A 25,642-nucleotide genomic window follows, 5' to 3' on the forward strand; every position below is an offset into this window, starting at 1 on the left:
TACAATCGGCCCCTTACTTTCTACCCACTCTGTAACCCCCGAACAGCTGAGTTTCATTTCTCTGCTATTCTGGGCATCAGCAAGTCCATCAGCCTTCCCTTGTTTTCTTTTTAAATGGTGAGACTCAAGTTAGCCTGGAATTAATGATTAACAGTTGCTATTTGAAATTGCGGTTAAGTGCAGCTTTGGCCAGCAGGCATCCTAATTGTGAGTTTGACCAACTGCTAAGGCACATGGGCAAATTCAAGTTCTCTAAGCTTCTCTGTATGTCACTTGTTTGAATGCATAGTAAAATGAGAGAAAAAAATTAATGTATTGAAAAAGCAAGCACCTCTACCAAGGTATGTGTTTGATACGCAAAGATTTTAAGGACTTTCACAGGCATGCTGTACAAAGAGACGATGTTACATCACACTGGGAACCAGTAAAAGTAAATATTAAAGTTAAGTGAACATTACCTGCAAAATCTCATTTAGAGGAGGATGAAAACCATTTTGGAAAAAGAAAGACATTCTTATTAAGAATTGCAGCAAACAAGGAGTTTCAGGTATGATTTCAAAAATTATTATTTAAGATTTCCCTCAAGCAATTATTCCCTGAAGTGCCTTTTTCTATTGTACCATGGGGTTTTTAAATTTTTTTACAATAGACAATGATTGATTTTTAAAATGTGTCTGATTTAACATTTTGGAGGTTTTTAGTTAATAACCATAAGCAATGTGGGAGGAGATGGGAGATGCAGAACGGAAGAAGAGTAATAGTTTGTACTCAATAGCAAGTATTTTACAAATTAAAAAGATTTTCAAGAGCAATATGAACAAATCAGAAGACTTGATTTGTCTCACAGCAGGTTTTTCATACAGCTGTCAGTTTAGGGCTTTGTGGGGATAAGTACATGTATGAGTGACCAAGACAACCTAGGAGTAGATTTGTAACATAATTTTTAAATTAGAAAATTTTGTTAGTAAAAAATCATTTATAGCTTCTTTGACAGATTTAGAAAAGAAACTTCAAAGATGGAAAAGAAAGGAAATGAATTGAAAGAGAAGAAAGAAATGGAAAAATTGGGATGGGGAGAGAGTCAGATGATGGCAGTGAGAAATGTCTGATTAATAGTGAGCTGGAGGCCGAGGAGAGGGAGGGAAGGGAGGAGAGTGAGAGGACCCTTCCCTTTTAGCCGTTGGTCCTTCGCAACCATGAACGTGTTGACCACTGCACATACGACCATGCTGAGGAACGCTCTAGGGTTGGGGAAGGATAAAGTTCAGCTTACGACAGGAGCTCTGTGAACACTACTGAATTAACTACTCCTCTCCCTCCGTATTTCTTGTAAACTCTGATATCAGTAAGTTACTTATAAATTCACATTTTGTGTTCTAAACACATGTACATTTTTCTTTTTGTAGGATGACTTTATTATATCAAATGGTACATTTCATTTTATTTGCCTCAGTTTCTGGTGGTAAGTAGAGTTTTATCTTTAGTATGGCCTGGGAATAGCTTGGTTCCCTGACTTGTGATGAGAAAACAGAAGGGTATAAGCCCAGAGAGGAAAATCACACTATTGTTCAAAGCAGGGAAGGAAACTGAGGTAAAGGAATTGTTCATGATACTAAGAATCTATGTCTATATCTATATCCATATCTATACTATGTTTATGTCTAAATCTATATCAAACATTTAAATGATATTTAAGACCAATATTAAAAAGCAGAAATCTTGACTTGCCTCACTGATTAGTCAATTTTCCATAAAGCAGTCAGTTCAACGCGACACAAACACACACACAGAGGCAATTTTGGACTGAAAAATGTCCCCCAAAATGTCCAAAAATGCAAATATTCCTACATAGTTTATGCATCTCAATAATTTAATCACTGCCGTGAATTCTCCACTCTACGTCATGTCCACTAAGTTTGTTTATAAATTACTTAACCAATATTCAGAAGGACATATCAGTTCAAGTATTTTTAGCCCTTATACTTATTCTTTATTTAAAATGAAAGTTTAATCATTCCTTTTAAAAAAAGCCTTACATATATTACATTTAATTTCTGCTACTGTTGCTAGCATTTAATGCACAGTAAACTTTTTTCTGGCATATGTGGAAAATGGTAAATCTAGGTAAAGAGATTTAAAATAAAACACTACAGTTCATAATTTCGTTTTTCTTTGTGACAAGATTCTTATCCAGGTTATTATACTCCTTCATTGTCATCATTATGAAATAGTATTGTTATTTAATTGATAGGTCAGTAGTAACTCAATGGACATATTTTGAACATTGGACCCAAGAACTGCATCTCTACATATATACATCCTTTACATATGCGTATGGAACATTTACAAAAATTGACCACATAAAAGGCCCTAAAGCAAGTCTCAACAAATTTTAAAGGATTAAAACTCTACAGAGCATGTTATCCAATCACAATAGAATTGAGATAAAATGTAAGAAAAGACAACTGGAAAATCACAAATGTTTCAAAATTAAATAATACCCTTTTAAATAAATATCAGTCAAAGAAGAGATCACAATGGAGATTAGAAAATGTATTGAATTGAATAATAATGAAAATATGGCTTATCAAAACTTTGGGACATAGCTAAATTGGTGCTGAAATCAAGTGTGTACACTTACATGCATATATTAGAATAGGGAAACTGTAAAAATTAATGATGTAAGAATCCAGTTTAAGACGATGGAAAGAGAACAGCAAATTAAATGCAAAAAAAACTAGAAAGAAGAAAAAAATAAAACAGCAGAAATTAAGTAATTGAAAAACAAACATATATCAGGGAAGCTTAACTTAGTCACAGTCTCCAAAGCATTTTGTAAGGCCAGTGTGATCTTGATACCAAAACATGACAAGGACATTGAGACAGGGATATTACGACATTTTGACAAATCATAGGCCTTTTTTCCTTGTGAATGTAGGTGCAATTATCAGAAACAAAAAAAATTACCAAACGTCACCCAGCAGTATGTTAAAAGAAACCCAAAAAGGATGATTACATTGTGACAAGTTTGGGTTTATTCCAGGAACAAAAACTTAGTGTTCAAAAATCAGTGGATGAACCACTTCTGGGTATACACCCAAAAGAAATGAAAGCAGAGTCTCAAAAAGATATATTCATAGCAGCATTATTCACAATAGCCAAACAGTGGAAGCAACCCAAGTATCCGTCAACAAATGAATAAACAAAATGTGGTATGCACGCATTAATAATGAAATATTATTCAGCCTTAAAAAGGAAGGAAATTCTGACACATACCACAAAATGGATGAACTCTGAGGATATTATGCTAAATGAAATAAGCCAGTCACAAAACAACAAATACTGGATGATTCTACTTATGTAAGTTATCTAGAGTAGTCAATTTCATAGAGAGAGAAAGTAGAATGGTGGTTGCCAGGGTTTGAGGGGAGGAGTAATGGGCAGTGTTTAATGGATATAGACTTTCAGTTGGGGAAGATGAAAAAGTTCTGGAGACATATATGTTACTATAATAAAAAATAATAATTTAAAATACATGCAGAAAAAATATATGATAAAATTCCACTTATGCTAAAAATTCTTAGCAAACTGGAATTAAAAGGGAACTTCCCTCTTCTGTTAAAGGATATCTTTAAAGAAACAAACAGACAAAAGTCTAAACCAAAAATCTTCACGAAAGCTAATAAGAGTGAAATACTGAAAGTTTTTCCTAGGAATTGATAATAAGACAAGAATACTCACTATTAATTACCATAAACATTATACTGGCCTAGTCACTGCAATAAGAAAAGAAAAGAAGTAAAAGGTAAAGGACGAGAAAGAAACTCTCATTGTTCATGGATATGATTGTGTCCCTCAAAAAGTCCAAAATAACCAACACATAAATTAGTTGAGCCAATAAATTATATGAGCAAGAATTCTGGAATACAAAGTCCATATACAAAAACAGGCACTTTCTAGTTCACCAAAAACAGATTAACCAGTTTTTACTGGCACTAAGAAGCTGTGTTTGGATTTTGAAAATCAATCTGCCTTGTAAATTTAAATGATCCAATTAGTAGGTGGTATATTTTAAGAAATACAGCACCTATATTAAACATGTAAAATCTGTTTAATTTACCAAATAAGTAATAAGCTTCTTAAAAGTAACATTTTAATATAGCATGCTTGCTTTGCACTAAGAGGTGGGATTTCCTTGGTCAACGGGACTATTTCGAGGTGCGAATAGACCCTCTATTAATGGAGGCTGCCGTACAGCTTCCTTAGAAGCAACACAGAGCCTGGGGAGAGGAGGAAGATTCTGTTCACCCTCAGGTCATTCTCAGGGAGCTGCCAATTTTGGAGAAAATCATGTTATATACAGAGGTTATTATAGATGGGTAATACAGAAGGCATATGGGGTGGATTTTTGAGGAGAGCTGTGGCAGGATCCTTGACTCTCTTCTCCCATGTATCCCTTGGCAGTTTAGTGAACTGGACTCCATCCTCAGAATAATGTTTTAAAGAAATAGTGAAAATACATAGGATTACCAAACAAATAAACTATATTTAAATATAGTTAGTTAAACTGTAAAAAAAATTTATATAGAAATAGATGTGCTTCTTATTAACACTTCATGTAGTAAGATTTAGTGGTGGGTCTAAAACTGCATAGTAATTACCATCAAACTAGCAATGAGTGATAATGATATTTTGAGATATCTGCAACTATAGTGTTTTTAAATCTGCGATTTTTATTATGACAAAGGCACAGATACTGTGAACCCTAATGCATTTTTTTCTTACATTAATAATGGAAAGATATGCCATATTTTAGTTAGAAGCTAGGGAAAATAAAGATGAAATTTGCCCCCATTTAAGTCCATGGACTGTATAATCCTAAAAGCCTTAGTGATAATTTCTACTGTTTTTTACCTATATACTTTCCCACATATTTATTGGTATGTTGGTTATTACTACAATAGAAATTAGTTATTTTTAATTTTATTTATTTTTGCTACAATAAATTTAAGTGATATTTTATTCTGTCCAAATATTTTATTTTTTAATATATATTTATATATTTGTTTTTATATTAAGAAAACTAAGGGTTATATTGTAGTATTTGTCAATAAAAATATACCAAAATTAAAAACTACAACACTTTTATTCAGTGACTAAGTAATAATGACCTAAAACTCCACAATCTGGAATATTCAATATCTCTTTCTAGAAACAGAAGCAAATTTTAATTTTATGCAATTTAGCTTTGTTTGTATTTTTAACTTACTTATGGTTTCAGTGGAAGGGGATTCAATAATTTTTCCAAGAGTCTTTTTCCTGTTCCTGCCTATTTATTTATTTGTTTGGTTTTCATTTTTGTTCCAGTTTTATTAAGGTATAGTAGATATACAGCACTGTATAAGTTTAAGGTGTACAGCATGATGATTTGACTTACATACATTGTGAAATGATGACCACAGTAAGTTCAGTGAACGTCCATCACCTCATAGAGATACATTAAAGAAACTGAAAAAAATGTTTTCTTATGATGCAAACTCTTAGGATTTCCTCTCTTAACAACTTTCATATGTAATGTACAGCAGTGGTAATTATACTTATGCTGTACATTATGTCCCTAGTACTTATTTATCTTATAACTTGAAGTTTGTACCTTTTGACTTTCTTTATCCAATTCCCCTCTTCTCCAACGTCTGCCTCTGGTAACCACAAATCTGATCTCTTTCTAAATGAATTTGTTTGCTTGTTTTTGAAGTATAATTGACCCACAAGACCATATTAGTTCTTAAAAAAGAAAACAAATGAACAAACATAACGAAACAGAAACAGTCATAGAAAAACAGAATAAACAGGTGGTTGCCAGAGGGGAGGGGGATAGGGGGAGGAGAGAAACAGGTGAGGGAGATTAAGAGATGCAAACTTCCAGTTGCAAAATAAATGAGTCACAGGTATGAAATGTACAGTGTGGGGAATATAGTCAATAACTATGTAATATCTTTGTATGCTGACAGATGGTAACTAGACTTGTCATGATGATTACTTTGAAATGTACAGAAATATCCAATCATTATGTTGTGGGACAGGAACTAACAGTGTTGTAGGTCAATTAAACTGGTCCATTTAGGAAATAAAACAAAAATAAACAAATGGGACCTAATGAAACTTAAAAGCTTTTGCACAGAAAAGGAAACCATAAACAAGACGAAAAGACAACCCTCAGAATGGGAGAAAATATTTGCAAATGAAGCAACTGACAAAGGATTAATCTCCAAAATTTACAGGCAGCTCATGCAGCTCAATATCAAAAAAAAACAAACAACCCAGTCCAAAAATGGGCAGAAGAAAAAAAAAATGGGCAAAACACCTAAATAGACATTTCTCCAAAGAAGATATACAGCGTGCCAACAAACACATGAAAGGATGCTCAACATCACTAATCATTAGAGAAATGCAAATCAAAACTACAATGAGGTATCACCTCACACCAGTCAGAATGGCCATCATCAAAAAATCTACAAACAATAAATGCTGGAGAGGGTGTGGAGAAAAGGGAACCCTCTTGCACTGTTGGTGGGAATGTAAATTGATACAGCCACTATGGAGAACAGTATGGAGGTTCCTTAAGAAACTAAACATAGAGCTACCATATGACCTAGCAATCCCACTACTGGGCATATACCCTGAGAAAACCATCATTCAAAAAGACACATGCACCCCAATGTTCACTGCAGCTCTATTTACAATAGCCAGGACATGGAAGCAACCTAATTGTCCATCGACAGATGAATGGATAAAGAAGATGTGGCACATATATACAATGGAATATTACTCAGCCGTAAAAATAAATGAAATTGAGTTATTTGTAGTGAGATGGGTGGACCTAGAGCTTGAGTTATTTGTAGTGAGGTGGGTGGACCTAGAGCCTGTCATACAGAGTGAAGTAAGTCAGAAAGAGAAAAACAAACACCATATGGTAACACATATATATGGAATCTAAAAAAAAAAAAAGGTTATGAAGAACCTAGGGGCAGGACGGGAATAAAGACGCAGACCTACTAGAGAATGGACTTGAGGACACAGGGAGGGGGAAGGGTAAGCTGGGATAAAGTGAGAGAGTGGCATGGACATATATACACTACCAAATGTAAAAGAGACAGCTAGTGGGAAGCAGCCGCATAGCACAGGGAGACCAGCTCAGTGCTTTGTGACCATCTAGAGGGGTGGGATAGGGAGGGTGGGAGGGAGGGAGATGCAAGAGGGAGGAGATATGGGGATATATGTATATGTATAGCTGATTCACTTTGTTATAAAGCAGAAACTAACGCACAAAAACAACAACAAGAACAAAACACACACACACAAAACAAACCAAAAAAATGGGTCCATTTAACATAGTGAGGTGATGTAGTACATTATCACATCCAGGGCCATCGGATGCCACCCGAAGATGATCAGTGTGGAGCCTCTGTTTCATATAAACATGGCGTTTAGACATGGAGCGGCACTGGGGAAAGGGAAAAGCAGAGGTCATTCTAGACCTGTGAGCATTTTTGCCAGTGAAGATCTGAGAAACGAATCAATTGCTCACAAGGCACCCACGTCTCCAAGACAATCATTCAGAAGCACCATTCCACTGAGGCACACATGCCATTTAGTGATTTTCTTTTCTATCTGGGGCTGCTTATCCAATAAACTAAAAGCTTTTATTGCCCTGATTTCCATGTTCAGGCATATTTCCTGTTAAGTAGCCCTACTTCACTTGCCTTTGTGAGATTATTACCTGATTGGGTACGTGCGCACTAAAATCCCAAATAACACGTGTCGTGTATTATAACACAGAGTGTGTGACCAAGCTGTTCCAAGATGCCTACTTTAAAGGAGGAGACATTACTGTTGTTTTCACACCAAATGCCAAGCACTGCCAAATAGCCTGCACCCACCATCCAAGGTGTTTGCTCTTCACTTTTATGGCTGAATCATCATCTGAAGATCCTACCAAGTGGTAAATGTTTGCTTTTCTACATAGAAGAAATAGATTTTATACGACAGACGGACAGATAATTACCAACAATAAATTGCCGTCTACCATTTTATAAAATTTAATGTTAACAATTGGAAAATGTATTTTCCTTCCATTGAAATATTAAATATTACAGAAAAAACGGTAGTGTTTAGGCAGGTCAGGAGGAACAGACATGCCCCTCAGTGTGGTTTCTTGTGGTCTCAATATTAATGATACTTTCTCTCTGATTTCTTTCTACTTTAATGCCAATTAATCATTTTGTTCTTTGCTCTTCAACTGATTATTGATATTTGATATGACTTAAACTGGTACTTTTCCCTCAATTATTTTATTAGAAAAAAATTCATTATTTATAAAGGTAATTTGAAAGAATAGTACAATGATTTCCTATCGCCCCCAAGACTTTTTGCCATTTTTGTCTTCCCTATTATGTATGTGTAGATGTCCAACCATTTGAAATAATTTGAAACCATCATAACACTTCACTCCTAAATATTTCAACATACATTATCTTACACAAAAAACATTAAAAATTAATAAGAATCCCTTTATATCATCTCAATTGTCCCCCAAGTGTAATTTATAGCAATTAACCAGAATCTTATTAAGATTTGCAAATAGCATCTGGTGGTTTTGTCTCTACAGTTATATTCTTAAAATTTTTAGGACATTCCATCCACCATTTTTGTTTCCATATTGAGCTTGAAAATTTAATGATAAAGCTTTACGGCAGAATGAAGTTATTAACATCTTTGTGCATTATTACTGCATTCATAGTATTTACATAGTGCCCTGAACTTATAAAATTTACTATTCTAGAATCTACAACAGAGATTGGCAAACTTCTTCTTAACAGGCAGAGAGTAAATATTTCAGGCTTTGTGGGTCCAGAGGCAAAATCAAGGATATTGTATAAATACACAATGATTTCAAATGTAATCATTAAAAAGCATAGAAACCCTTCTTAGCTCATTAACGGTACAGAAACAGGCAGAGAGCTGCATTTAACCAACAGGCCATAGTTCACCCACTCCTGTTTCCAGTTAGGAAGGAGCATTACATGTGATCTTTTCAATGTCGGGATGTTGGAATGGAAAACAAGCTCACAGTCTTGCTAAGAATATATTTGTTTTGGCGTGAGACAGAGAAGTTTGTTTCCTTCTCTTTGACTCTCTGTGTGCTAACTTTTAAGACCTGTTATTTTAAAACATAAGATTTTCACCCAGTAATGTTATTTTTTTTAAAAACAGGTTTACTTGCATCCTGAAAGACAGTGTTGCAGAAACACTGCCGATGGTCAATATGACGGGAGCAATTTCTGGATATTCTTCTAAGCAATGCTCAGACCAAATAAGTGGTGAGATGTCTTGCTAGAATTGATATATACTAGTTATTGTGATGTGTACGTGCAATTACATCAGGTATGGTTTTGTGGCTATGAAATAAAACCCTGCTATATGGAAACGAGGTCTCCTAATGAAGTTCTTTCCGCATAGAGGAAAAACTAGCATACATGCATGTCCCCCCTACCCCATTATAGTTCATTAAAATTTATCTCATAGGACGTATCTAACTACACCAGTTCATCATTCACTTATTTTCTTTCTCCTTCTCAGCTTAAAGTTTTATATGAAAGTCCTTATTAAATATATTAATTCAAATCAAAGGAAGCAACCATAAAGGTTAAGATGACCCTTGTCTTAATGGTGAGATATTCCAGATACTTGAATAGCTTAATTAGTGAATCAATCCATCAGTGGAGTTAAGGAAACAAGAGACATCAGTTCATAGAGCTGAAGCAGAAATGTACAAGTCTAATATTGCTGCAGTGCAAAAAGGACACTGACATTCTCTTACCGTTTCCACGTGAGAGTAGGAGTTGAGCAGATTAAAATAAAACTAGACGCCTTCTGAGGAAAAGTCAGGGAAAGAATTGAAATAGCAAGTCCGGAGGGACGGTTGCTAAGATAGAATTATCAGATGCCCCCAGAGACTGGAAGATAACCGTATTTTCTGATTTTATTTCCAGCTTGCAACAAAGATATTTATGTGGACCTACATATGAAGGGCCTGAACCATAACAGCTCTATTACCAAGAGTGCTCAGGAATGCCAAGAGAGGTGTACGAATGACAGGCACTGTCACTTTTTTACATTCGCCACAGAGCACTTTCCAAGCATAAAGTATCGGTGAGTGAGCTGTGGACTGAGCCCAAGGACCTTAGATTATCTGACAGAAAACAAAATGGGATTCTTTTTTTTTTTTTCCTTCAACTTGTAGGGGTCAAAAATTTATTTTTGACCCCTACAAGACAATTCTATAAGTACTCCCAGTTTTCTTGATGGAAAATGCATTTAAAGTCCAACTTGGATGCATTTCATTTTGTAGTACGGAGTCTGTCTTTCAATGACGCTTTAAAAAAATGTTTAATGCATCTCCTAGCTAATTTGAAGAGCACTACATTTTTAAAGTGGCAATTTTGAAACAATTACAGTGGTCTGACAGTTCCATTCTCAGCCTAAAGGATGCTACAGTATGAAGCTATAGAATCAAAATGAAAAAGCTACTCAGATATCCTCCCAAACAACAGTTCCCCACCTGAGACAAAGTAACTGAAACCCATGTGAAGTATTTCAAAACTTGCCCCCTACTGGATTTAGAAATATTCCAGGTATAAACCTCCTGTGTAAGAATATAAAAGGATCTGATCTGTAATTGATTGATCTCTTTTCTCTTAAAAAATATTTTTAGGGAAAAATATCATTAACTTTTTAATTTAGAAATATTTGAGATGTTCTGGATTCATACGGGAAGCTACACTTACCTGAAATCCAACAATGAAAGAAAAGTTCAAATGACTGGTATTTGGATTTTAACATTCTGCTCTAGACATTCACGAAAAGGAGATGAGTGGCAATAAAGCGTCAAAGATTTGTTTGAAGAAAAGCAATGGTAACACAGCATGAAACCCTCAAATTAATAATTAAGTTTTCAGGGCTTTTCTTTAGCTCAGCTCAAACTACACCTTTTTACGTATTTTACGTCTAAGATTCAATGCAGCATGAACAGCGAGCCAGGAAGTTGTGAGTTGCTACGTATTATAAAAAAGTTAAAATGCTAAAATTGAGCAGAGCTTGAGAAGTCATCAATTCCTACACCCCTACTCTTCATGTCACCACCCATCTAAAGCTGCCATCTTACTGATGAAAATACAAAGCTGACAAAACTCACAGGACCACCAGCTCTTGGCAGAGTTGGGACTCAAACCAGCCGTCCAATCTCTCAAATCAATACCTTTCAGAGCAATTCTTTAGCTGTCATGCCCAGGCTGTCTCTAAATGTGCGTTTCTTATTATCTTACGTTTTTCCGTATTTGCATTTGGAGGGATAAAATGTTTGTCCACTTTGGTCTTTATTTAGTAACATTTGTCTGTTGAAGTACACCCAAACGGGGATGCCGACCAACATAACAAAGCTCAGTGAAGTGGTGTCTGGATTCTCACTGAAGCCCTGTGCGCTTTCTAATCTGGGTAACTATTATTTTCTTAATGAGGTAGTTTAGCCATTAAATAGTAGGTGCTGATTATGTGTACGATGGGCATAACTTAGGATACCAATTTGTGCTTACTGATGAAATGGACCCAATGATCTTTCATCTTCTTCTTGAGAAAAAATTCATTATGTTCTATATGATTAAAGCTTATATTTGAATTTAAAGCTTAAAACAATCACTTCAGTTATCCTAATTTTAAAAAATGTAAAAGATCTTGGGATAAACTAACTTTAAAAAATTACTAAGACCTTGTTTCTTTAGTGCAATTTTAGGTTCGCAGCAAAATTGAGGGGAAGGGATAGAGATTTCCCATATACCCCCTGCCCAGACACATGCACAGCGTCCCCTATTACCAACGACCCTCGCCGGATGGTACATTGGTTACGACTGACGAACCTACACTGACACACGTATAGTCACCCGAAGTCCACAGTTTACATTACGATTCACTCTTGGAGTTGTACATTGTATGGGTTTGAACAAATATGTAATGGCATGTTTCTATCATTAGAGTATCATTCAGAGTATTTTTCACTGCCTTAAAATTCCTCTGTGTTCTGCCTATTCATCCCTCCCTCATCCCCCAACAAACTTTTTATATGGAATTTACGAACACCATGAGTGGGGTTTTACCTTTGCCAATGCTGCTGGTGAACTGACTTTCTAAATACGGTTTCTTCTGTTGCACAGCTTGTATCAGGGACATTTTCCCTAGAACCATGTTTGCAGACAGTAACATTGACAGTGTCATGGCTCCAGATGCTTTTGTCTGTCGCAGCATTTGTACTCACCATCCCACTTGTTTGTTCTTTACCTTCTTTTCTCAAGAATGGCCAACAATATCTGAAAGGTAAGGAGTTAAGATTGTGTCATGTGTTATCTTTTCAAACAGTTGATCAAAAGCCACCATTAAAAACTCTGAGCAGGGGCTTCCCCGGTGGCGCAGTGGTTGAGAGTCCGCCTGCTGATGCAGGGGACGCGGGTTCGTGCCCCGGTCTGGGAAGATCCCACATGCCGCGGAGCGGCTGGGCCCGTGAGCCATGGCCGCTGAGCCTGCGCATCCGGAGCCTGTGCTCCGCCACGGGAGAGGCCACAACAGTGAGAGGCCCGTGTACAGCAAGGAAAAAAAAAAAAAAAAAACTCTGAGCAACTACAAATTTTATCTAAATGTCTGTCAAGGATACATAAAAGGTGCAAAGAAGAATTCCTAGTTCCTCTTTCTTTCCATTCCCCACCTATTGACTGCAAATCTGGTGTTACCCAGGACTCTCGCCTTTCCTTATGTTAGGGAGGTCTCTGCCTTCAGAGAGTTGCTAGTTCTGAAAGGAATGAAGAAAATAAAGGTGGTCATCTTAGTTCAGTGCCTGGTTAAAATAACTGAACCTGGAGCAGAAAGAAAGAATTGGAAATATCAGTGACTTGTCAAATCCAAAGTGGAGAGGGGTGGAGCGATGGCCTTCATCAACAGAAGCGTGGGTAACGGTGCAGGGAGATTTGAGAATTTAGACCCTGCTTCCCTACCGATGGGTATTAACATTGGAAAGCGCAGGAAATTGCTATGATCATCAAAGGGATGTTTGCTGGGGTTGCTGCTCCTCACTAACAAAATTCACTAAAAAAAGAAGAAGAAATCTTAAGATTATTTGCTTAAAAATCTAGATTGTATGTATTATCTTAATCTGAATTCTCAGAGCCCTTGTTATTTGCTTGACGTTGCTGCTCATTGCTGGGGAGAGTGTCCCCCAAAGCCATCCAGCCACAGTAAGCCCCTGAGTTCCTGTTTATCAAGCAAGACTGGTTTTTTATCAAGTGAGGATATAATTCCGGAAGTATAATGCTAGGTTTGTCACATGAGAATATATCTGTTACTTTCATTTTCTCAACATGGTTCTAAATGCGGGGATACCATTAGTCAACTCAATAGATTAAAAACCCTGCACTACTTGGACCAGAGTGGAAGTAAAAGAGAAGTGATTAGATTGGGATATATGGTCAATGTAGAGCCAGTAAGATTTGCTGACGGACTGAATGCCAGCTGTGAAGTAAAGAGTCAATGATAGCTCCAAGATTTTTGGCCCAAGAAAACTGGAAGGATGGCAATGCCAATGAAGAAATGGGGGAAGATTTCTTACAGAGATGATTTCAAGAGGCAAGAGGTGCCTGGTAGCCATCCAGAGAGAAATATTGAATTGGTGGTTAGAAAGGGAAGCCTGGGATTTAACAAGGGAGGTTTATGCCCTAGATCTGTGTTAGGTGTCACCAGGATACAGCTGGTAATTAATGCCATTGAAACTGATGAGGTCACCAAAAAATTGAGTGCAGTCAGAGAAAGAGACAAGGTCAAAGACTGAGCCTTGAGGCATTATAAACTTCAGAACTTAGAAAGATGCTTTTGTAATGTGTTATTTTGTCTTAATCACTGCTCCTTTTTTTATTCCTTGTATAAAATTCCCAATCAGTACCCATAAGAAGAGCAACACGTTTAATCCGCATTACAAGGGGAGAGAGGAACATGGGTGCTACAAGCCAAGACTTGGCATCTTAAATTTACATTAATGAATATTAAATAAAACTAAATATCCATTTCCTCAGCTGTATTAGCCACATTTCAAGGACGCAGCATATGGCTGGCTAGTGGCTATTGTATTGGCTGGCATAGATGTGGAGTATTTACGTCATTGCAGAAAATTCTGTTGGACAGCACAGCTCCAGACCGTGATTTTGTGCTAATTAGGAAAAGCTACTTCCTCCCAGAAAGATGCTGCCTGGGTAATGGAGTCTGTGGTGGATTTTGCTTATCCCTGTCTACGCCTACAGCAACTCTGGGTAGCAGATTTGTAGGTAGCATGAAAATTCTTGAATCGTTGAGATAGTCTAGGAGAGTTGAGAGAAAGGAAATAAAAAAGGAAGGTACTAGGAACAGTGCTGTTGAATAGAGCAAGCTTAGAAAATTTAGAGGCAGTTTGGTAAATTTGTCTACAACCTATGGATCATGGAGTCTGAGTCAGTGATTTATGAATAGTACTTTCAAAATGGGAACAACTTCCCTATTAAATGCCAACAGGAGCTGACTTCTGTATGTGCTGTGAAAATGTCTTCTTCTTTGATATGTTTTACATGATATCTCTGTATTTCCCTTTTTTACTGTTAGAAATCTGTGTCTACTTAAAACGTCTACAAGTGGGTTGCCAAGCGCACGCATTAGAAAGAACAAAGCTCTTTCTGGTTTTAGTCTACAAAACTGCCGGCACAGTGTCCCAGGTAAACAATGAAAGCTCTTCCTTCTGATTGACAATCAACAAATGTGCGCTAGGGTTTCACGTCTCATATCTGATATGTGCTTTGTTGTCTAGTGTTCTGCCATTCTTCATTCTACCGTGACACTGATTTCTTGGGAGAAGAACTGGACATTGTTGACGTGGACGGGCACGAAGCCTGCCAGAAAACATGTACCAACAGCATCCGCTGTCAATTTTTTACCTATTCTCCATCTCAAGAACCTTGCAACGGAGGGAAGTAAGACGTATGATGAGTTCCACAGATGCTCCTGCCCCATCTAGCTGCAGGGAGGAATTATGTTTATACCATTTTGTTTCCAACCTGCAGGGGTAAATGCTACTTAAAACTTTCTGCAAATGGATCTCCAACTAAAATACTTCATGGGAGAGGAAACATCTCTGGATATACGTTAAGGTTATGTAAAATGGATAATGGTGAGTTTAATGTCACTTGAAAAAATACATCCCCTGTATACTGAGTATGTCATGACTAAGAGAGTCAGTAGTAGCTACAGAGGGGAGAAAATTAGTAAAGTAATGAACTTAGATGCAATTTTCTGTTATTTTCACTGCTATCACTCAGGCTGACCTGTTTTAAAGGTAAATATTGGGCTTTGACTAAACTCTGTGTTGCGTGGCATTAACTGAATATGTGTTATAATTTGATACATTTGTATAACCAGTATTTCCTGGTGAGACTCAGGCTCAGCCCAAATTTTGATGTCTTATTGTTGTTATCAAGGTCAATAATCTTTCTTATTACCCTTTATAATAGAAATATCAACCAGCATCTTGGTTAATCAGATTAGTCATTTTCTTTCTATTGGCTATTACTTGATCTTTAATTCCAACATAGTCATCATATGTTTGGAAAATTATGTATCTGTGCAAGAAATACTCAAGTGGCTCCTTCTCCAGGGCCTTCAGATTTCCTGCAAGTGTTCTGCATATTTATGAATATTAGCAAGAGTTACAATAAAACCTTATTAATTTGTAACAATGAGTATAGCAGGGTGGAAATAGAAAGACTGTCTATATTAAACAAGACCTATAATAACATAAAAATTATAGTACACATCAGTTCAGCAGTGCTTCCATTCCAGTGGCCAATTTCTGAGCATAGAAACAAAAGATGGTTTGTAGGCAAACAACACTGTGTAAGGGATGAAACAGGAAAGAGCCTAATACACACATTCCTCTCTAAATTATTGTAATAACCTATTATGACTTTAATGTTCATTGACTTACGTACACTACATGTTTTTAGACTTTTACTGCTTACTGCCCAATATTATAATACAGTATAAATTAAGTTGCAACTGAGATTTAATGAGTGAAATGGAAGTGATAATTATGCTTTGTCGTAGATTTCAAAGTATGAAAATCTTCCGTGTCAGAAATATTGGCTCTACTGAGAGGTGAATAAATCCTTAACTTCTGAGAACTTGTTTTGTATAATAGAACATACAATATGACTGTATACTGTGTCCAATGCTAGCATCCTAGCTGGGAAATTCTGCCTTTCTAGGGCTTAGAGGGGCTCTGATGGGAATCTGGATGGCTCTAGCTTCTTTAAAAAGACAGTAAATTGAGTTGTATCTCATACGTTCTCTGTTTTTCTTACAATAAACTTACCTAAGACAAGAAGGAGTATTTACAATCATTCTGTTGTCTTGGTTCTACCAAGCAATAGAAAGGATGCAGCAAATTTTGCTGTTAGTGATGTTGACATAGTTTAAAAAAGGGAACCAGCACTTATACCTTTAATTGCAGAATTCATTCTCTACCCTCCTTCCTGCTCTTTTCTAATGAATCTAGGGACTCTGGTCTCTAGAGGTTACAGAATAAATCAGGGGTAGATTAATAGCTAAAGCAGAAAATATAAGATAAAGGAAAATAAAATCTGATGTCTTTTTAGTGCATCTTCTGAAATAAGTGAAACTAGATAATTAGGTTTTGCTGCATTATATTAGATGAAATAATACCCTAAAATGAGAGGGAATATCTAACTGAGATGTTTATCATATCTTGTACTGTCATTTGTCTACGCTATAACTTAACTTTGTGAAGATACAGAGCAATTGCCATTCAAAGAAACATCTCTTAACACAAAATGTAAGGCTAAAAACAAATATTTAAAGCATTTTTTTTGAACTGAGAAACCAAATAGAATGAACACCAAGACCTATAACTCATCTTAATAAGGTCTTTATTTAGTTGTTCTTAATATATTTTAGTTACTGATCTATTAATTTTCTAAGGCAAGAAAGAAAACAGAAGGGTGAGTTTGAATCAAAGTCCTTGGAAACATCAAAGGTTGAGCAGAAAACCCCAGTCTGTCAACAAGACCAAAGGGCAGGCGCAGCTCACAAACAGAAGAGCAGCCAGGTCTGGGTGTGAGTAGAGCAGGAGTGACTGGGACCAAAGGGCAGCTGGAATGGAAGGGGATGGGGAGGAACTGGACAAAGGCCACAAACTGAGTGGAAGGTGCTGAACTTTTCTTTGTAACAGTAGTTCTTAAACGTTAGTGAGGCTGATTAAAACTCAGATGACTAGGGTCCACTGTCAGAGTTTCTGATTCCCTACGTCTGAGGTGGCTCTCACGAATTTGCACTTCTAACAAATTCTCAGGTGATGCCATTGGTCGGGGGCCACACTTGACAACCATTGCTTTAAGAGAACCATTGAGGTTAGCATTTGATGGAGGGTAAGATTGCCTTGCCGCCCCAGATGAGGCATTAGCTGGGGGCATGCGATTACAAGGTGACTCATCATTCAGTTTTTATGTGCATGTTGTGCTTTGCCAACTTGATTCTAAAGTGTCTTCAAGTCAAGGTCATGGTAAATTATTGAATCCAGGGAAGGTTTTCTTCCCTGTGTGCCTGAAGGAACATAACTACTGTTGGAAAATGAAGATGTAGGAACCAACTCACTGCAATCCTTCTGTTGTAGCGTGTACAACGAAAATCAAGCCCAGAATTGTTGGAGGAACCAAGTCTGTTCTTGGAGAGTGGCCATGGCAGATAACTTTGTACATCACATCACCCACCCAGAGACACCTGTGCGGAGGCTCCATCATCGGAAACCAGTGGATATTAACAGCTGCTCATTGTTTCAGCGAGTCAGTACCACTGCTGTTTTTACTCATTCACCATACTCACACATATATTAAATGTATCCCTAGTATTTTAGTACAATTTTAAAGATGTAAATTATCCTATTTGCCAAATTAATTTTCTGTCTTTAGTGATAAAAAGCAAAAAGGAAGAGCCACTCATGATCTACCAGCATCAGAACAGGTGCAGGAACATGGCTGTTTGACTTCATAATATTCCACTTTTCCAGTTAAATGTATACACATCCCCAGGGGAGCTCTGGTTATTTCCTATTAAGAGCGTATCATCTTCTGTGCACTGTCTGGGCATTGGGTCCAGAACTAAACTCGGAGACAATTTCCTGCTCCCTGAATCTAATTTCCCATTTATTCCCCCACTTCTTCTCCCTCCCCCTCCCCCTCCCCTCCCCCCTCCGTCTTCTCCTCCCTTGTCCTCAATCTTTCCCTTCCTTCTTCTCCTTCTTCTTCTTCTCCTTCTCCTTCTTCTTCTCCTTCTCCTTCTTCTCCTTCTCCTCTTCCTCTTCTTCCTCTGCTTCTTTCTCTCTCTCTCCTCTCTTATTCTCCCTCCATCTCTCTCTCTTTCTCTCCCGCTGTGGTTCTAGACCCATAAGGAAGAGTTTATTGTACATCATCAAACTGGATTCCCTACTTAAGTCAATTTCAATACTGGTAAACTTAACAGCTCCATCGGGAGAGCATTCAGAGTATATGTAATCCAGGGAATTTTAGCTGGCCAAACTTCCTCTTTGCACCTCAGTATCTTCTGGGTTGTTTCCAGACACAGTTTTGTGTTTTTGTTTATTTTATCAGTATGCAACTTACTCATATTATTACTCAAAGATTCATTTGAGGTCAATAGTCTATTTACCCTTTACATATGGGAAAATGGAGTACCAGAAAGTCCAAGAGAATTTCTCAGGGTCACAGCCAACGACCCCAGCAATGAAAGTAAAACCCAGAACTTTTTTTCTTTTATGTGTGTGTGTGTGTGTGAGCGTGTGTTGAAAGGCAGAAAAAGTATGCATTGATTTTTGTGTCTTTAACATAAGGCAAATGATAGCCCAGGACATTCCATATAGGAGGACTATGTGACTGAAAAATCTTAGCATAAAATCACTTCTTTTCACTTAAAAGCCCACCGTTGGCAGAAAATATTACCTAGTTAGTAACAGTCAGTTAAATAGCACTGTACCTCAAATGCTTGGGAATTAGTCGGTAAAGGAACTTTCTTTTCCTCGACTGCTTACTCCTTAGGGTAGAGTCACCTAAAGCTCTGCGTGTCTATAGTGGCATTTTAAACCAAGAAGAAATAAAAGAGGATACATCTTTCTTTGGGGTTCAAGAAATAATAATTCATGATCAGTATGAAATGGCAGAAAGTGGATATGATATCGCCTTGTTGAAACTGGAAATGACAATGAATTACACAGGTATGGAAAATTTTAAACAGAAAGCTGTCTACAGTGACTACATGGAGACGATGTTTCACGCTCCCAGATTCACGGCCAGACCCTGGCAATCTCTCCATGTGTTATTACCATGAAAGGGGGAGGGGTGCCGAGTTAGTCTTAAGACTGTTGGGGGGAGGGGGTGCCGAGCTAGTCTTAAGACTGTTGGGGGGAGGGGGTGCCGAGCTAGTCTTAAGACTGTTGGGGGGAGGGGGTGCCAGGCTAGTCTTAAGACTGTTGTGCTTTCCTGATGGCTACATCTTATTTTGGGGTATGGGTGAAATGGTAGGTTGTCCCCAGGCTTCTTCAGATGCACAGAATGACATAACTTGATAATATACTGGAATATTAAAGAGGATTTTTATCTGCTTTTTAAGGAAGAAAGGATTGTGGGTCAGAATGATGAAGCAATTTCTACAGGGCCACAGGCCTCGCGAGAGTGATGGAGTTAGTGGAGAGGGCTGTGGCTTGTCTCTCTCGTTCCCTCATCCTGGGATGTGTGACAGATAACGCTGAACACGAAGGATGAAAATGTATGACGAGGAGACAAAAAAAAAGAATATAATAAATAGGGAACACACGAAATAATGGAACATGAAGGAAGTTTTTCCTGGGAAAGAAGATGTATTTTGTTTCTGATCATTAAACTGTGATTTTTAAAATTTAGATTCTCAACGACCCATCTGCCTACCTTCCAAAGGAGATAGAAATGTGACGTATACTGAGTGCTGGGTGACTGGATGGGGGTACAAAAAATTAAGAGGTAAGAAATGATGTTTCTCTGTGTGCTCCAGCTCTAGATACAGAACACAATTTAGTCGTAAGCTTTTCCGCTATATCAATTCATACAGCTAAAATGAGAGTAAAATAATAATATTATTCAATTGCAGAAAACATATTAATAAAGATGGAAAGACAAAAATCACTCAAGTGAAGACGACACCTCGTCTGTTTGACTGGAAATTTTAAATATGACAATTTCTTTAAAGACATTGTTTTTAATTCAAAACCTAGCACTTTTCAGTAAATGTCTTAGCCTGTTATCCAATTATTTTCTCTGGGAAGTAATTCCAGTTAGAGCCGTAATTAATTTTGGACTTAATTAACATTAACAAAACGGTACTCACAATAGTGAGAATAACATCTTCTCTATACTCTGTAATTATAAAAGATCTATGAAGTAAACCTAATATTTTTTTCCTTCTAGATTTTTAGATAGGTATGGTTTTGATTTTAAATACATATATTTAAATTTGTATATATATTATATATAAGTAGTTGTTCCATTAACAAACTAAAAATTTTTTTCAGACAAAATACTCAATACTCTCCAGAAAGCCCGGGTACCCTTGGTGACAAATGAAGAATGCCAGGCAGGATACAGAGGGCATAAAATAACTAATAAGATGGTCTGCGCAGGCTACAAAGAAGGAGGGAAGGATGCCTGCAAGGTAACAGTGTTCTCAGCCAACTGAATACACTCACATTAGAATGTTTCATGCATTTTTAAAGCAGTCTTCTGCCAATGAGCGGGGAACACAGTGGATTTGTTTTCCTAACCCTGAAATCTGATAGACTGAGGGAAAAACAAGAAATCCTGTTCTTTGAAGTTTATTAAAGGGCCAAGACAGAATTTTAGGTGAAATCACTCTGATGAAAGTGTATTTAAGGTGAGAAGTGTCTGAACTGATCTGCGTGCCTTTTCTTTCCTCCATTTGTCATAGGGAGATTCGGGGGGCCCCCTGTCTTGTAAGCACAACGAGGTCTGGCACTTGGTAGGCATCACGAGCTGGGGCGAAGGCTGCGGCCAAAGGGAGCGACCAGGTGTTTACACCAACGTGGTCGAGTACGTGGACTGGATTTTGGAGAAAACGCAAAGCAGCTTGAAAGAGTCCCCAGATGCCATCTGACTCCCTGAAGGGTAAGCCAGGTTATTCCCTGGAAGAGGGTTTGGATTTCACCCAAGAAGACACTGCACCGTCATCTTCCTCCACAGGCTACAATTCTGAGACTGTAACAGATTGAAGGGGCTTGGTATTGGTAAGAACACACCAAACCTGTCACTTGCAATGCCCCCAGTTCCGCCATCAGCAGAGGGCGATCAGCACCCAGTCTCTTGCTCGCTGGTTGCACCTTTCCTGAGCCAAACGAATACTATAAGATTAAGATATTTGAGGATGAAAACATACCCAGATAGACCAGAAAAGAATCAGGTAGTGGCACCAAAGGATCAGGTAGAACTGCTCAAAGAAACCACTGTAAAAAGATTTGTTAAATGAAAAATGGGAACTAGAGAAAATGGAAACAAGGGCAGTCACCATCAAATCGCGAGACTCTGGGCTCTGCGTACATGCACACATCTCTTTTGTAAAGAAAGAACTTGACTGAATTTGATGGCAGGTTTTCAGAATAATCAAGAATTCTTGTCATGTCATTTTTTAATATTTTTAAAATTAGTTTGGGTAGAGACAAGCTATGAGTGAGTGTGAATGTGGGTTCCAGAATTTCTGTATGGGAAAGGATTAAAAGCAGCAATTCACCTGGAAGTGGGACCTTAGGGGACGAATCTTAAAGGTGTTCTTGCCTAGAAAACTATTTGTGCGTGGATTTCATATTTATTTGCATAGTTTTGGGTAGGGGAGGGCTGATGAAGATGAGGGGCTAAGCTAAAGACCTCCTAAAATAAGCTGCCTCTGTGAGTGTGGGTTTACAAATCTACGTTTATAGATGATAAATGTATTGACAGAAATCAAAATAAAATACATCCATACTACGGGGAAAACGGTTTGGGAATAAATGGATGGTTACAGTAACGTCTTCAGCATCTTGAAAGTATTCTCAGTACTGGGGTGTTCCCTGTAAATATTTACCCGGTTATATAGTGCAAATATTCACCTGGTTATTGTTGCTGATATAGTTTCATAATCTAGAATTTTCGTTGTCTCCACCAGTTTTCAATCCATGTCAACCACTTACGCCAATATTCAATCCAATATGTGCAGTATTTCTTGAACAGACTGAGCTGGTGGGATACAGTAGTGAGCCAATAAATAGATCCCTACCTTCCTGAACCTTCCGGTCTAGCTAGCAGGAGCCACAAAAATAAAATAATTACACATGTATAAAATATATGATATAATTGTAAATGGAAATGAGAGGGAAGCACAGGGTTCTACGAGAAGTTAAGGAAGAAGAGAGTTTAGGGAAGGTTCAAAGACTGGGATAAAAAGGAATTTGTCTGAGGAAGAAACAATAAAAACAAAAGCAAACAAACAAACAAAACCCCCAGAATCAAACAACTGGAATGGCAATAAGGCCTGAGCTACTGTCCTACCTCATCAAAGACTCAGGGAAACTCTGATCCATTCTGATAAAGAGGCATGTCCCCAACTGGGCCTGTTCAGACCCACTTCTCCCTTTACCTTGTGGGTCCTGCCTTGTCCTCTAATATTCCTTTCTTATGGGCTTTTCCCACATCCTCCATCAACCTGAGTCAGAATGGGCCTTTCCCTGTCCTTGTACGAGAGAATTTTCTACATTCTGGTTAATGTCTTTAAAATTCATATTTAGAGAATTTACCTACTGCCCTGAGGCTCCAGCAGCAGTGAATGGTGGTCCTGTGCTGAGGCAATGGTTTCCTTTCTTAGCCTGCCTCTCCATGAGACGTTCTGAGGCCGCCAGGTACCCTGAGGAAGGCTTCTCTGGGGGCCTCTCCCTACATCCAACCCATTTCCCTCACGGGGTATGTACGCGGTGCTCATTCATCAGAGCAGGGCAAGCTTCTATCTTTCTTTCTGTCCTTTCCAAAGCCATCGACAAACTGAAACTAACTCTTTTGAGCAATTTTTCAATTAGGAATGTGACCGTGTGTGTGTGTGTGTGTGTGTGTATGTGTGTGTGTGTGTGTGTCTGTCTGTCTGTCTGTCGGAGGGCGGGGGGAGAAGAGCTGGGGAGAGAGATGGAGAGAATGAAAAGGAATATTTCCAGTAACCACAATACTTAACACACACTCAGCCTCACTGCCTCTCTTGATGATCCCTCATCTTCAGATATAGTTTTAATTTCCTAGGGTTTCAGTAACAATTTGCCACTAACTGAATGCTTTAAAACAACAGAAATTCTTTCTTTCCCAGTTCTGAAGGCTAGAAGCCTGAAATCCCTCTGAAGGCTAGAAGCCCCCTCTGAGGCCCGCAGGGGAGGGTCCTTCCTGGCCTCTTCCAGCTCTGGTAGCCCTAGGCCTTCCTTGGCTTGTGACAGCACCACTCTGATCTCTGCCTCTGTCTTTACATGGCCTTGTCTCCTGGGTCTCTCCGCCTCTTCTCATAAGGACACCAGTCACATTGGATTAAGTGCTCACCCAACTGTGTAGAAGTATGTGCTACATGAAGTATAGAAATTATTGTCATTATCCATTTAGTTCAGACTTTCCGAGAAGAGACTATATTTAAAATACCCGCTGCAGCAACTGGCACAAAACAGATATTCAATGAACAGTTGTCTCTCTTTTGCCCTTGAGCATCAGACAGTTTTATTATAAACGTCGTAGTATGTGGTGGGATTCCCAGGTGGAGATTGTGATTGTGCATGTATGTGTTTGCTTTACTTGCTCTTTCTAAAGAAGTGTCAACATTTATCTTTTATCTACTGAGGCAGCTTCCCCACTGCACCCAACACCCCCGGGGAACGTGTGCACATTTTGTAACTCCAAGAAACTTTCAAAGGACACTGTGCTGTACCCAGGCAGAAACTTCCATATCCTGTGAGGGTCTGTGTTAATGCTCAGACACTGTGAAATAAACAGTCAACGGGCACTCGCGACCTTGGTTGGGAAGGTACTTTAAAAAAGAATACAGGGGGGCCTTCAAGATGGCGGAGGAGTAACATGCAGAGATCACCTTCCTCCCCACAAATACATCAGAAATACATCCACACGTGGAACAACTCCTACAGAACACCTACTGGACGCTGGCAGAAGACCTCAGACCTCCCAAAAGGCAAGAAACTCCCCATGTACCTGGGTAGGGCAAAAGGAAAAAGAAAAAACAGAGGCAAAAGAATAGGGACGGGACCTGCACCAGTGGGAGGGAGCTGTGAAGGAGGAAAGGTTTCCACACACTAGAAGCCCCTTCGCGGGCGGAGACTGTGGGTGGTGGTGGGGGGGGAAGCTTCGGAGCCGCGGAGGAGAGCGCAGCTATGGGGGTGCGGAGGGCAAAGCGGAGAGATTCCCACACAGAGGATCGGTGCCGACGAGCACTCACCAGCCCGAGAGGCTTGTCTGCTCACCCGCCGGGGCGGCGGGGCTGGGAGCTGAGGATCGGGCTTCGGTATGAGCGCAGGGAGAGGACTGGGGTTGGTGGCGTGAACACAGCCTGCAGAGGGCTAGTGCGCCACGGCTAGGCTAGCCGGGAGGGAGTCTGGGGAAAAGTCTGGACCTGCCAAAGAGGCAGGAGACTTTTTCTTCCCTCTTTGTTTCCTGGTGTGCGAGGAGAGGGGATTAAGAGCGCTGCTTAAAGGAGTTCTAGAGGCGGGCGCGAGCCGCAGCTAAAGGTGCAGACCCCAGAGCCGGGCATGAGACGCTAAGGCTGCTACTGCTGCCACCAAGAAGCCTGTGTGCGAGCACAGGTCACTATCCACAACCACCTTCCGGGGAGCCTGTGCAGCCCGCCACTGCCAGGGTCCCGGGATCCAGGGACAACTTCCCCGGGAGAACGCATGGCGCGCCTCAGGCTGGTGCAACGTCACGCCGGCCTCTGCCGCTGCAGGCTCGCCCCGCATCCGTACCCCTCCCTCTCCGCGGCCTGAGTGAGCCAGAGCCCCCGAATTAGCGGCTCCTTTAACCCCGTCCTGTCTGAGCGAAGAACAGACGCCCTCCGCTGACGTACATGCAGAGGTGGGGCCAAATCCAAAGCTGAACCCCTGGAGCTGTGAGAACAAAGAAGAGAAAGGGAAATCTCTCCCAGCAGCCTCTGAGCAGTGGATTAAATCTCCACCATCAACTTGATGTACCTGCATCTGTGGAATACCTGAATAGACAACGAATCATCCCAAAATTGAGGCTGTGGAATCTGGATGCAACTGTAGACTTGGGGTTTGCTTTCTGCATCTAATTTGTTTCTGGTTTTATGTTTATCTTAGTTTGGTATTTAGAGTTTATTATCATTGGTAGATTTGTTTATTGATTTGGTTTATTGATTTGGCTCTCTTCCTTTCTTTATATATAGATAA

At 38.9% G+C, this 25,642-nt stretch overlaps 1 protein-coding gene across 1 annotated transcript; it reads left to right on the plus strand.

The window, feature by feature from the left end:
* Positions 1–1,407: 1,407 nt before the first annotated feature.
* Positions 1,408–21,327, plus strand: F11 (coagulation factor XI). The gene is made up of 14 exons (XM_030884036.2): positions 1,408–1,462; positions 7,840–8,002; positions 9,274–9,380; positions 10,053–10,212; positions 11,444–11,553; positions 12,267–12,426; positions 14,728–14,837; positions 14,930–15,092; positions 15,183–15,289; positions 17,807–17,975; positions 19,224–19,399; positions 20,085–20,180; positions 20,729–20,868; positions 21,142–21,327. The coding sequence occupies exons 1-14, from the start codon at positions 1,408–1,410 to the stop codon at positions 21,325–21,327; spliced, it is 1,902 nt and encodes a 633-aa protein (XP_030739896.1).
* The last annotated feature ends 4,315 nt before the right edge of the window (positions 21,328–25,642 follow it).

Source organism: Globicephala melas, chromosome 21 (genome assembly GCF_963455315.2).
Source record: "Globicephala melas chromosome 21, mGloMel1.2, whole genome shotgun sequence".
Taxonomy (NCBI): Eukaryota; Metazoa; Chordata; class Mammalia; order Artiodactyla; family Delphinidae; genus Globicephala; species Globicephala melas.

What these genes read in the sequence shown, in the direction of transcription:
- F11 (XM_030884036.2), top strand. Translation starts at nt 1,408, where the DNA reads ATGACTTTATTATATCAAATGGTACATTTCATTTTATTTGCCTCAGTT. An exon ending in CTGTGCGCTTTCTAATCTGG is followed by an intron (nt 11,554 to 12,266) that starts GTAACTATTATT and finishes TCTGTTGCACAG; the next exon opens with CTTGTATCAGGGACATTTTC. An exon ending in GAACCTTGCAACGGAGGGAA is followed by an intron (nt 15,093 to 15,182) that starts GTAAGACGTATG and finishes TCCAACCTGCAG; the next exon opens with GGGTAAATGCTACTTAAAAC.